Source organism: Cheilinus undulatus, linkage group 5, assembly GCF_018320785.1.
Source record: "Cheilinus undulatus linkage group 5, ASM1832078v1, whole genome shotgun sequence".
Taxonomy (NCBI): domain Eukaryota; kingdom Metazoa; phylum Chordata; class Actinopteri; order Labriformes; family Labridae; genus Cheilinus; species Cheilinus undulatus.
Window position 1 is genome coordinate 54486908 of NC_054869.1, and position 14567 is coordinate 54501474.

At 41.1% G+C, this 14567-nt stretch overlaps 1 protein-coding gene across 1 annotated transcript in view; it reads right to left on the reverse strand.

Moving 5' to 3' along the window:
• The window catches only part of antxr2a (ANTXR cell adhesion molecule 2a), an 87538-nt gene that overhangs the window by 11678 nt on the left and 61293 nt on the right, over nucleotides 1-14567 (reverse strand). The window contains exons 13-14 of the mRNA XM_041787460.1: nucleotides 3958-4008; nucleotides 2679-2768 (exon numbers count right to left, since the gene is read on the reverse strand). Of these exons, the coding sequence (XP_041643394.1) occupies nucleotides 2679-2768; nucleotides 3958-4008 (141 nt within the window). The remainder of the gene's footprint in view (nucleotides 1-2678; nucleotides 2769-3957; nucleotides 4009-14567) is intronic.

Here is a 14567-nt window from a genome sequence, read left to right on the forward strand (position 1 = left end):
AGGACGTAGAATCACGGACAAAATTACTCTCTACCGATGTGAAATCTGCTTTTTAAGGAAACGGAGCGTTCAAAGCGCTCGGTAAAAACCAATCATCTTTAAGAAGCTCTGACAGTGACAGTGACAACTATGTGACACAGTCGGTCTAAGGAGCTTTTATGTGAGTGAAAACCACATGATGCCGACACCTGTTGGAGTTCACACCTGAACTGTTTGCTGAGGTTGATCTGAAAGGAGGCACTGGTCCTTCTTTGACCCGGTTTATTTAGATGAAAGTGATTGCAGCGATTCCCCTCTGATAGAAAACAGAAGACTTGAGGCCAGGCTGGGTAGGAGACGGGACGTCAGCTCGCCTTTAAGTCCATCCAGGGCCGAGTATGAAACAGATAGGTGGCGTACTCATCAAACTCCAGGAGCTACCGTGTCAAAAGACCTGAGCCAGCATCAGCAGCAGAATCACCCAGACCACGCTGATTCCTGCCGTAGTATCCTGACAGGACGCACGCTCTGCAGAGCGATGTGGTAGAACATTTTTAGCTAACGTTTACCCCCACCTCCCCGTCCCTGTTTTCCTCTGGCGCTGGCGTTCACGTGGACGGAGGTAGACGGCATCAGGAGTGTCTGCCAGGAAGAGGATTTTCTGTCCCCTCCCTCACAGAGCTCTGAGCTCGGTTTACAGAGAGGAGACAGTGAAGCTTTCTTATATTTGTGTCCCATAAGTGAAACTGACTCGTACCGACACAAACCCTGTCAATGAAAGCACTACAGTCCTGTTTGACTGTTCAGACTAGAAAAGCCAGGTGTCACGTTTATTACAAGAGGAAAACCTGAAAAATAGAGCAGAGAAGGACATTTTAGATAATCGCAGTGTGGGCATCGAGCGTGGCTGTAGGAATCCTTCAGTCTGTAAAACCTTCGGCCCATAAAGAGCATTTTATTGTTTTGAATGAAAAAAGTTTCAGTCAAACTCCTGCATAGCTGACCGTCTAGACAGTGATACTCAACATGTGGCTCTATTATGTTTTCATTTTAATATTATTCCCCCAGAAAACCTTGAAACAGGCAAGTTTTTTTGCCCCTTTTTACCATTTTTTGCCACTTTTCACACATTTAAGCTACCTTTTGTCATTGAATACCACCTTTTTCCTACTTTTGCCCATTTTTGCCTTTTTTTGCCACTTTTTGTCCAATTTTTGCCCTTTTCCCCATTTTATTTTTGCCACTTGTGGCCCATTGACGCTAACTTTTGTCATTAAATACCACCTATTTCCTTTTTGTCCCCATTTTGCCTCTTCTTTTTGCCACTTTTTCACCATTTGCTGCCAATTTTCACCCATTTAAGCTACCTATAGCTATTAAATACCCCTTTTTCCATTTGTTGCCCATTTTTGAAACTTTTTGTTGCCACTTTTATCCCATTTTTGCCCCTCTTCACCTTTTTTCACCACTTTTTGCACATTTCAGCTACATATTGCATTAAATACCACTTTTTCCTATTTTTTACCACTCTTGACAATGTTTTGCCCATTTTAGTCACTTTTCATTCCTTTGTTTTCCTTGTTTTGACACTGTTGGACCATTTTTTTGCCACCTGTAACTCATTTTTTGTAAATTCTCACTCATTTTTGCTACTTTCTGACTCTTTTCCCACTTTCCTCCTAATTTTTGCCCCTTTTCATCCATTTTTGCTGCTTTTTGGACCATTTTTTCCATCTTTAACTTATTTTTATTGCTACTTCAAGCCTTTTCTGCCACTTTTCACCACTAAGATCGTGGCTCTAGCAAAGGTATTTTCAACACTTTGGCTCTTTGGTTGAGTAACACTGATCTAGAGTATTCTACCCTCTAAATCAGTGGTTGTCAACTCTACTAGCCTTAGGCCCCACCAGTCTCTCTCACACCAAATCAGGACCCAAATTTCCCCCAAAAATGTCAACAATGGGCCGTGCCTAGTGGCTAAGACGCCACCATGTACGCGGGCGGCCGGGTTGGCACCATTTCCTGCACGTCTCTCCCCGCTCTCTTCCCTGTTTCCGAGTCTATCCACCGTCCTCCTCTATCTAATAAAGGCACGAAAATAAATCAGAAAAAAAAAAGTCAACAGCACGTTTAGTTGATGAAATATTTTGCAGTTGTGAGCAGGATTTGACCAAATTTCATGATGTGCAAAATAGAAAGTACAAAACTGACAAGTCTTATGCCCTCTTTTCCCATCATTATGTGTAAATTTTTGCCAGTTTTGCAGAGATCTTGATAAATTACTTCATTATCATGGGAAATGAGCTTAATTCATTGGAAGAAAAGGAGATAAATTAGTTGGAATACTGACCAAACTTTTAAATCTAACCAATTTCACAGAAAAACGGTAACATAGGAGGTATCCATGCATGCCCACTGAGGACTTCAGGGCTTTTGCAACCATTTTTTTACAGACACCTATCTGCGACCCACTTTTGGGTCCTGACCCACCAGTTGAGAAACACTGCTCTAAATGAAGCAGTCTCCTGCTGCGTTCTTGCTCTGACTCTGGGTTTTTCCTCGTTCTAATGTGACATTAAAGTAAACTGATGCATGCCAGGGTCATCTCCTAATCATGTGACCCCCAGAGTTCCTGATGAGACTTTATTCAGAGTGTTAAAGCTCCTGAAACCACGTCTGTCTGTCCCTGAGGATCTGACCTCCATCCGTTTGATCCCTCCCGCTCCTCTTCCTCCGTAGTACGAGGCGTCCACGGTCGGCCACTTCTTCTTGGGCAGCGGCTCCGGCTCCTTCAATGAAAGCAGATTTAGTCTGTTTAATTCATTTATTAACATGTCTGAGGACAGAAGCAGGATATGATGACGGCACGTCCTCTCAGGAAGCAGAGACTGCTTTACATCATCTTCATGTATCAGGAAGGAAGACCAGAACGGGGATTTCTCCCTTTATCGGTATTTTTAACCCTCAGCAGAACAAACCTGGAGCTTATTAGAGAGCAAAACCTGCTGCTGCATATTGTGCTGACGGATAAATGAGTCACATTTATGATATAATTCTGCAGTAATGACAAACAGCTTATGCAACATTCAAAGGTCACAAAAACAACAGATCAGCGCTGCTATTTCTGAGGATTCCTGCAGAAACTTCAACACAGTTTCAGGGGAAAATATCAAAGTTTAACAAAAATGTCCTTCTGCAAGGATGAGGAGAAAAATAACGCTCCAGCATCGTCGTGTGTGGCGATCAGCAGAATGAGACGATTTCATTATTTAACCCTCAGAGCTCACAGCAAGGTTTCACCGTGTCTCTCCTGGACTTCTTGTCTTAAAGAGCTTATAAAACATCAACCCTGTGGTGCACAGTCTAGCTCCATACATCCTTTTTTTCAGGACAACAGTTACCACGGTAACGTCGCTTGACTTTTAAAACAGTTAGAGGAATCTGAAGACAAAAGAAAAAAACAAATCAGAATTTGAAACTAGGAGATTTTTATTTATAACAGAAAACAAGAGTGACTAAGCTTTTTTCTTTGCACAGACCAAGGCTGAATCCCAGTTCTCCCCTTAACCCTCAATCTTAACCTCAGTCTTAACCCTCAATCTTAACCCTAAATCTTAACCCTCAATCTTAACCTCAGTCCTAACCCTCAGTCTTAACCCTCAATCTCAACCCTCAGTCTTAACCCTCCGTCTTAACAACCTTAGAGTTGAGGGTGGAGTTTGAGGGCGTTATCTCAGTAACAGCACATAGACTGTGTGGGCATGCTTTCACTCCACCTCTTTTAGAATATCTGTTTTTACTGCAGTTGTATTTATTCTAGAGTGAATGTTAGAGCTGCCTGTAGATCACAGCGTTTATTAAACTGTAGTTTGGTGGTTGTTGTCTGGATGGTTGTCAGGGTAATCCTGGAAAACAAACACGCTCACAGGTAGAAATAGAAGCATTCAGGTGCTGACAACACTACAGAGATGTACTCACAGGTGGTGGAGGGCGTGAAGGTGGCGGGGGCGGCGGCGGGTCTTTGATGACCTGGATAAACAGAAACACAAAAGAGTGTCAGCACAAAGTCCATCAGGAGATGTAAACACAGGCACGCACTCGTCCGAGCGGCGAGGAGGGAGGGAGGCGAGCTCAGACAAGGCTGACGGAGGTGACTGGTGACAGGTGAGTGAGTCAAACAGAGACGTCCCTGAACCGCTCGCACAGCCGCCCCCCCCTCGCCACGGCCCCCTTGGCCCTGCTGACTGCTGATGACATGATTCTGCTTGTAAACCAACATCAGCGGCCCCCTGGTGCCAAATAAAGAAACAGTGAAAACCAACTTGTTGACTGGGGAGTCTTTGGGGCGCCGGTGCCGCCCGTTTAGCTCTTAATTAATTAGACGGGGTTCAGCGCTCCCACCGATCCCCCCAATCATAAAGTCCTGAGGAGCTAATTAGCTCCGATGAGATGCAGAGGAGGAGGCTCGGCTCGGCTCCAGGACACGTCTAAGAGGAAGAAGAGCGGCACACACGCATGAGGGCTGGGCAAAAGTTCCATTTCTAACATCCACCAACCTGCACACTCTTTAAATGAGAGGAAGACCACACCCATCTACATACACACTCTTTAAATGAGAGGAAGACCACATCACTGTAACGCCATGTTCATGCTGATGTATTTCATGCTGACTGAGCACAAGTGGAGAATTATCCTCTATTTGTTTATCATTGGTTACAATGATTGGTACCTGTTACCATGGCAACAAGAGGAGAAGTCCCAGACAGCCGGTACTGGGGAGATCGTATAGAACACAGCAAACTCCTGAAAACTCCACAGATACTTTTGCAACGTCTGAAACAGTGGCGAGTAGTGAGGAAGACCTCGAGACAAGGAGCTAACCTTCGAAATTTAACTCTGAGATAAAAGAAGACAGATATGGACCCAAAAACACATGAAACAGGGCCAGGGTCACATCTGGCATGGAGGATGTTCCATAGACACACACACACCAGCGTACAGTTAAATAAGAGAGCACACGCTGTCATTGGATAGAATATGATGTTAACTGACAGGAGATGATACCGTACCAAAGGATTCAGTTCAGATAGATCTGATGCCACACCTTACGGTTTGAGTTGATTTAAAATGCTGTGATGAAACACATTACTAAACCATGAGAAGAGACAAGAGGATTTTAGGATAAGAGCAGATATCCTACAGCAAGGAAACTGCTAACAGTTAATGACCAAATGGTTCTGTAACCATAATCCTGAACATTCTTGAAACAATTCTGAAACAATCCTGAAACAATCCTGAACAATCCTGAACAATCCTGGAACAATCCTGAAACAATCCTAAAAAAATCCTGGAACAATCCTGAAACAATCCTGAACAATCCTGAAACAATCCTGGAACAATCCTGAAACAATCCTAAAAAATACTTGAACAATCCTGAAACAATCCTGGAACAATCCTGAGCAATCCTGAAACATTCCTGAACATTCCTGAAACAATCCTGAAACATTCCTAAACAAACCTGGAACAATCCTGGAACAATCCTGAACATTCCTGAAACAATCCTGAAACAATCCTGAAACAATCCTGAAACAAACCTGAAACAATCCTGAAACAATCCTGGAACAATCCTGAAACAATCCTGAAACAATCCTGAAACAATCCTGGAACAATCCTGAAACAATCCTGGAACAATCCTGAAACAATCCTAAAAAATTCTGGAACAATCCTGAAACAATCCTGAACAATCCTGAAACAATCCTGAACAATCCTGAAACAATCCTGAATATTCCTGAAACAATCTTGAACTATCCTGGAACAATCCTGAAACAATCTTGAACAACCCTGAACAATCTTGAAATAATCCTGAAACAATCCTGAAACAATCCTGAAACAATCCTGAAACATTCCTGAAACAATCCTGAACATTCCTGAAACAATCCTGGAACAATCCTGAAACATTCCTGAAACATTCCTGAAACAATCCTGAAACATTCCTAAACAAACCTGGAACAATCCTGGAACAATCCTGAACATTCCTGAACATTCCTGAAACAATCCTTGAACAATCCTGAGCAATCCTGAAACAATCCTGAAACAATCCTGAAACAAACCTGAAACAATCCTGAAACAATCCTGGAACAAACCTGAAACAATCCTGAAACAATCCTGAAACAATCCTGGAACAATCCTGAAACAATCCTGGAACAATCCTGAAACAATCCTAAAAAATTCTGGAACAATCCTGAAACAATCCTGAACAATCCTGAAACAATCCTGAACAATCCTGAAACAATCCTGAACATTCCTGAAACAATCTTGAACAACCCTGAACAATCTTGAAATAATCCTGAAACAATCCTGAAACAATCCTGAAACAATCCTAAACAATCCTGTAACATTCCTGAAACAATCCTGAACATTCCTGAAACAATCCTGGAACAATCCTGGAAAAAATCCTGAAACAATCCTGAAACAATCTTGAACAACCCTGAACAATCTTGAAATAATCCTGAAACAATCCTGAAACAATCCTTGAATATTCCCAAAACAATCCTGGAACAATCCTGGAACAATCTTGATACAATCCTGGACAATCCTGAAACAATCCTGGAACAATCCTGAACAATCCTGAAACAATCCTGGAACAATCCTGAGCAATCCTGAAACAATCCTGAAACAATCCTGGAACAATCCTGAAACAATCCTGAAACAATCCTGGAACAATCCTGAAACAATCCTGGAACAATCCTGAAACAATCCTGGAACAATCCTGAAACAATCTTGAAACAAACCTGAAACAATCCTGGAACAATCCTGAAACAAACCTGAAACAATCCTGAAACAATCTTGAACAATCCCGAAACAATCCTGAAACAATCCTGAAACAAACCTGAAACAATCCTGGAACAATCCTGGAACAATCCTGAAACAATCTTGAACAACCCTAAACAATCTTGAAATAATCCTGAAACAATCCTGAAACAATCCTGAACATTCCCGAAACAATCCTGGAACAATCCTGGAACAATCTTGATACAATCCTGGACAATCCTGAAACAATCCTGGAACAATCCTGAACAATCCTGAAACAATCCTGGAACAATCCTGAACAATCCTGAAACAATCTTGAACAATCCTGGAACAATCTTGATACAATCCTGGACAATCCTGAAACAATCCTGGAACAATCCTGAACAATCCTGAAACAATCCTGGAACAATCCTAAAAAATCCTGTAACAATCCTGAAACAATCCTGAACAATCCTGAAACAATCCTGGAACAATCCTGAACAATCCTGAAACAATCCTGGAACAATCCTGAAACAATCCTAAAAAATTCTGGAACAATCCTGAAACAATCCTGAACAATCCTGAAACAATCCTGAACATTCCTGAAACAATCTTGAACAATCCTTAAACAATCCTGAACATTCCTGAAACAATCCTGAAACAATCCTGAACATTCCTGAAACAATCCTGAACTTTCCTGAAACAATCTTGAACAATCCTTAAACAATCCTGAACATTCCTGAAACAATCCTAAACAATCCTGTAACATTCCTGAAACAATCCTGAACATTCCTGAAACAATCCTGGAACAATCCTGGAAAAATCCTGAAACAATCCTGAAACAATCCTTGAATATTCCCGAAACAATCCTGGAACAATCCTGGAACAATCTTGATACAATCCTGGACAATCCTGAAACAATCTTGATACAATCCTGGACAATCCTGAAACAATCCTGAAACAATCCTAAAAAATTCTGGAACAATCCTGAAACAATCCTGAACAATCCTGAAACAATCCTGAACATTCCTGAAACAATCTTGAACAATCCTTAAACAATCCTGAACATTCCTGAAACAATCCTGAAACAATCCTGAACATTCCTGAAACAATCCTGAACTTTCCTGAAACAATCTTGAACAATCCTTAAACAATCCTGAACATTCCTGAAACAATCCTAAACAATCCTGTAACATTCCTGAAACAATCCTGAACATTCCTGAAACAATCCTGGAACAATCCTGGAAAAATCCTGAAACAATCCTGAAACAATCCTTGAATATTCCCGAAACAATCCTGGAACAATCCTGGAACAATCTTGATACAATCCTGGACAATCCTGAAACAATCTTGATACAATCCTGGACAATCCTGAAACAATCCTGATACAATCCTGAACAATCCTGAAACAATCCTGATACAATCCTGAACAATCCTGTCAAGCACTTCTCTTGTTTTCTTTCTGCTGTCAAAAAGTTAAAGTACAGAAAAATACAACAGAAAAAATAAAGACATAAAAGTGCTTCAAAGATTCTGGCAATTTGTGTTTCTGCCACAGTTTCGCCACCCACAGCAAATGGCTCTGCGACCCAATTGTGGGTCCCGACCCACAGGTTGAGAACCTGATCTGTGTTCACTGAGAATCGTGGGGTCAGAGGTGAGTCTGGGGGACAGTTCAGCTGAACTTCAGTAGAAAAACATAAAGAGAAAGCATTCATGATCTCCTGCATGAATGCATTTTTAAATTAAAATGGCCTAAATTAAAAATGAATAATAAATAATAAATGCTTAAAATAATGAAATCACTGATAATTAATTTTACTAAAAAATGCCTAAAAAATAAACTGTAGTTAACACACAGCCAGCATTCCTTCATGGGCATTTATAGATTTTTTTCCTCCTCCACAGTATTTAGGAGTGAGAGATTAACTTTTTTAACTATTTAACATTATTTCTGAACTCACCAACACAGGATATAAGAACCCAAAACATGAAAACATATCCTATACAGTATTATATGCCGATGAATGCAGGTAATATTTTACTCTGACTTACTATCAATGAAAACACCGGCACAAAAATAAAAGTCTGAAAATCTCCAGCGGAGAACTTTCCCAGGAAGAGGAGCTGAACCACGTTCTCCTGAAGGGATCAAACATTCACGTCTCTGTCATCAACCACCGTTCAGCTCTACATAGATGTGATTGGTCCGTATCGCCCAGCCCTAACAAACACACACACCCACACACCCACACACACACACACACACACGACTAAAAACACACACCGGCTCCAGACTCGGCTCTCCCACAGCAGAGTGACCGGCCCGGCGGCGGCGTCCATGACAACGGCGATGACATGACACCAGAGGAGCAGGTTGTCCACAATGTGATTCCGCTCAAAGACAAGATGCCTCTGTGGGGGTCTGAGCGCGTGCAGAGCCCAGCAGAGGCTGACAGCGACATTTGTCAGCTATCAGTCAGACGCCTCACATACTGATGTCTAACTTTTTACTGAGGGACAGCTGAACGCACCTCTGACATCCTGTCCATCTGAGAGACGGATCAGACCGGAGAGAACCGGTTTGTTCTCCTGGGAATCAGGAGCCGGAGTTTCTGCAGAGAGCACGGCTGCAAGTACAGACAGCCCATAATTCTCAACCTTTCAGCCCGCCACAACCAAATAAAGGGGCCAGAGATCGGGACCTGACTGGACCTGAAGGTGGATGAACACAGCCATGCAAACTGAAGAACATGTGCAGACAGGGCCGTCCATAAGGAGGGACAAAGGGAAGAGCTTTCTGGGGCCCAGCCAAACCAGGGGCCAAATAAGTCATCATAAAGTTACGCTGTGATAGCTGCACTTTTTTCCTGAATAATAACGAGTGACGAAAATCTTTTATTTTATTCATTAGTGCCATATTATACAGCCATCCTAAAAAATTTAAATCCCTTTTCTTAAACAGAATAAAAATGGGTTAAAAGTGGTGAAATGTAAATAAAAGTGGGAAAAACAAACAAAAAGAGAGGTAAAAGTGATCAACAGTGGAAATATTGGCTTTAAAGTGGCACAATTTGATGGAAAACGGTAAAATGAGGTTAAAATGGCAGAAATGGGTGGAAAAGAGAGAGAAATGGGATCTAAAAAGTGGGGAAAACTGGTCTATACTGGCAAAAAAATGGGTTAACTGAAGCTGAAAAAGGCAGAATGTGGTTTAAATTGACAAAAAAAGGGCATAATAATTGGTGAATGTGGTTAAAATGGGCAAAAATGGGTGTAACAAAGGATGAATAAGGGTTAATTGTGGGAATAATGGGTCAACAGAGGCAACAGTAGATGGAAAGAATTTGTTCTGACAGAAACGGGCAGAGGATTGGTGGAAATGGTTTTACTATTAACCCTCATGCCCTCCTCAGATTTACTACCATCTGGACACCTCCAAGGCAAAAATGTACACGTACAGAAAAACTGACATTAAATCAGCATACATCAATATTTGTTCTTTTTTTCATAAATCTCTTTAACAACCTTAGACCTGCTCAAATCTAACAAAAATTAAATTATTTTCAAGATTTTAACCCTTTAAATGCCAGTTTGATTATTTGAAATATTTTATTCTTTACTAAAAAACAGAAAAAGTGAATTATTTTTCCTAAAATAAATAGTAGAAAGGTGGGGCTTTGGGGCTGATGAGAGTCTTGGATGGGTCAAAGATTAGCAACAAAACTGATTTGATTGCATTAATATTTTTTAGGTAATGTCAGAAATACCATCTGGACACCTTGGAGGCTAAAATCCTCCATTGACTTCCATTAAAACCAGGTTTTTTATTCTCACTGTCACTGCAGTATAAAATCATGCATTCTTTAATGTCAGCATTTCAATGTGAAGAAGTCTAGTGACATTTGACATTTTTACCGTATTCCACCAGATTCAAGCATTTCCTCATTGCAGGACCATGCACCACACTCTGCTGTTTTTGCTGTTATATTAGGGAGAGTTTTGTGTGAGTTTAAAGGGTTAAAATTCTGAGAATTATTGAATGTTTGGTAGTTTTGAGCAGGTCTGAAGTTGTTAAAGAGATTTATGAAAAAAAGTAGAAAACAACGTTGATGTATGCTGATTTAATGGCAGTTTTTTATACGTGTGCATTTTTGGCCTCGAAGGTGTCCAGAGGGCAGAAAATTCACCGAGAGAGTCTGAATGACATTTAAGAGTTAACCATGTTGGATTTCAAAAATTTAACTAGAAAGAAAAGTTCCTGTAAAAATTCATGCCACAAGCTGTAAAACTGACAAAATGATAACAATTAATAAAAAAAAAAAAAAAGTTGAGAAAATGGGCCAAAAATGCATGAGGAGGGTACAAGGGTTAAGTAACGGGTAAAAAAAGGTGAAATGTGATTTAAAGGTGGCAGAAATATGTCAATGTGGCGAGAACTGTTAGGAACAGAGATGCAAACAGACTTAAATGTATTAAAATTGTTTAAAGTTGCAAAAAGTGGTAAAATCTGCAAATTGTTTACACACAGGGGTTCATATATGAGCGGAGCCGCTACTATGTACTGAACATAGACCAGTATCTGAGACTGAGGTGGTCCAGGATGTCCTCATCTGGACTGGATCAGTCATGTATGTAGTCACTTTAAAATTTGATGTAGCTCCAATTCTTATTATTGTCGTGTTAACTTATTGTGTATTATCGGTCTCTTGAATCTGTATTATTTATTATGACGTGTGCTGCTGACCTCTTGGCCAGGTCACCCTTGTGAAAGAGATTTCGGTCTTAATGGGTTTTTTTATCTGGTTAAATAAAGGTTAAATAAAAAAAATAAAATAAAATAAAAATGTAAAGGTAACATATTCTGGCATGGCAGGGGAGAAATCCTGGAGGACAATCTTATATGTCGGCCCCCACTCATTCTTCAGCATGGAGTCGTACCGGTCCACAGACAGCCGTGCAGACAGGATGGCGGTAAGTCTCCAGCAGCGTCTCTTTGGTCTGAAGCTGGCTCAACGTGATGAAGAACACGTTAACTACAGAGTCAGCCGTCGGCCTGTGAATACGATGGTTGAGGATTGCTTTGTGCAGAGAAATGAAGCAGCTCTCTGTCCATTAGTCACCCAGGAGAGATCCCGTCAGCTCTGCTTCTGCATTTACTAGATTGGTTTTATCCTTTAAAAGGAGAATGTCACTGAAGGATATCATAGATCTAACAGCTGTTTCATCCGCTGTGAGGAGCAGAGATAGCCTCACACTCTGCACATACTGTAATCATTAAAATAATGAAAAATAATCCATTAGGGTTAATTCATGGCTCTCTGACACACAACTGGCCACCAGTGACTGTGCTGGCAGCCTCTGCGTACGCTGATTAACATCATTTCAGACACACCGTACGTTTGCAGGATTATCTCCTTTTATGAAGTAATTAAGCAGCAGATTTTTCCGACATATTGTGGGATAAATAAAGCATTAAACAAATGACAGGACGCCGCCGATGTTTCCCACATACCTGATGGACAGATGTGAAGAGCGGCGACGTGGCGCCGTAATTAAAAACTAAACCCCGGGATACTGAACTGTCTGACATCACCCAGAGACTCGCCACCTCAGTCACGGGAAAACCGACCAATCAGAGACGCTCGGGGCATCAAACCCATATGTCCGTCTCCGTTCCTGGACTTTATAATCCGTTTATTTGACCTGAACCTGGAACCACATGGGTCCAGCTGTTTGAGTCAGTGTGCTGATGGGACGGATCAGAGTCAGGAAGCATATTTACGTTTGATTGGTGCTTCAAATATCAATAAATAAACCCAGAAGAAGATTTCTAGGAGACAACATCAACATGAACGTCCTCAGGTACGTTAGCGACTTCAAACATGGAACAGTCAGAGATTACGGACATATTTAGCTCTGACATTAAAGAACGTTAAAATATCAGCTACAGCAGTGAGGCATTAAACTGGAGACTAAATATAAACCTGTAGTCCTGATCTAGACCAAGAGCTCTGACAATAAACATCCAGAGATCCAGATTCCAGAGATGAGGAGACTTCCGTCACGCTGTGTCAGGAGGATCATGTGATGGATCATCGATCTGATATCAGTGTCAGCAGATATGAAGTTTATGTCCAGCTGTTTATCATCCTCACATGTCAGCAGTAAAAATCACATATCAGCCTTAAATATCTGCAGCATATACAGCAGCACCATCAGGAACAGTACTGCGCTGAACTTTTAGGCATGTTCGGCCCAGAGCTGAGGCTGCAGACAGGTGTGGATGTGGTGAGAAAGCTGCCTGAGTATGGACAACCAAACCTGCCAGAAGTATAAATAAATAAATAAATAACTAAATGTGGGAGCAGAGCACTTGTATTTATTGATATTTAATTCTATTCATAATTTATATTGTATTTATTTCCACTTTTATTTATTTATTTATTTAAATTTAATTAAATATATTTGTTTTTATGTTTGATTTACTTTTACTTTTATTTATGTATTTTTTATTTATTTCCACTTTTATTTATTTATGTATTTATATTTAATTTTTGAGTCTATTTTTTTGTATTTATTTTTACTTTTATTTATTTACTGATGTAAATATTTGTTTTTATTTTTGTATTTATTTCCATTTATATTTATTTTTTGTATTCAACTTTTGAATTTGATTTTGTATTTTTATTTTCATTATCACTTTTATTTATTTATTTAATTATTTTTAATTTTGGCAGGTTTGGTCCTCCATACCTGAGGGCACCATTGGGTGGAAGGAGGACTGACACAACCCCATGCACTGGATGTCCATGGATGCATATTATGGGGGCCTGGGGAATGGGGTACTGAAAAACTAGTCCACATCTCCAGGGCAGTAGGGGGGGTGAGAGGAGTGAGTGGACCAAGGGTACGGTCCAGGTGGCTGGTAGAGTTCCCACGAGCCTCTGGTTGTGATGTAGATGTCTCTTCCAGGGATGAAGAGAGAGATGCCAAGCTTGACCTTGGCTGCAGAGCAACACAGGTGTGTTGACTTTGTGTTCAGTCTGAGACCAGGTTTTTAAGTGGACTCGGGTGCTCCGGCACAGCTCGCTTGTGTTCATACTGACCAAATGAACCAGACTTTGGGGTCAGACGTTCTCAGATCTGGGCCCTGGTCCTGAATGTGGAACCAGCCTAAGTTGCAGACGTGCCCAAAAGTGTTTCCAGTGCAGCAGCGAGGCATTTGTAATTTGGATAATCAGGAGATTTATTGAAAACTGCATCACAAATCCTGAATTTACAGGAAAAGTTGTGACAACACTGCCGACTGCTAGCATGAAATTATGTGAGATTATCAACATATTTAACACAAAATAAGTCCAAGTGTGTCCAAAAGTGAGTCCAATTAAGCAGCGAAGCTCTTTAATTTGGAATTAAGATGCCTCATAATTAAAATGTGCATCCGGGATCATGGATCCTTTGATTTGAGCTAAAGGCTGCACAGTTCTGACTTTAATTTCCAAACAAATCATAAACAAAGAAATCATCGCTCCACAGCTTGTATGACCTCTCTGCTGGCATCCGGCCATGTGGGCGAGGGAGAGGGAGAGAGAGAGAGGGGATTGTGGGAATGAGGTTGGCTGTGTGTGTGTGTGTGTGCGTGTGTGGGTGTGTGTGTGTGTGTGTGTGTGTGTGTGCTGCTGAAAGCTGGCAGACTGGGGGTTTAAATATTAACAAGCCACACATGGCCCTCCTCTTCGCCTCGTCCCTCGATGGAGGCAGCAGCAGCTCTCTCCACCAAGACAAACACGTCCGCA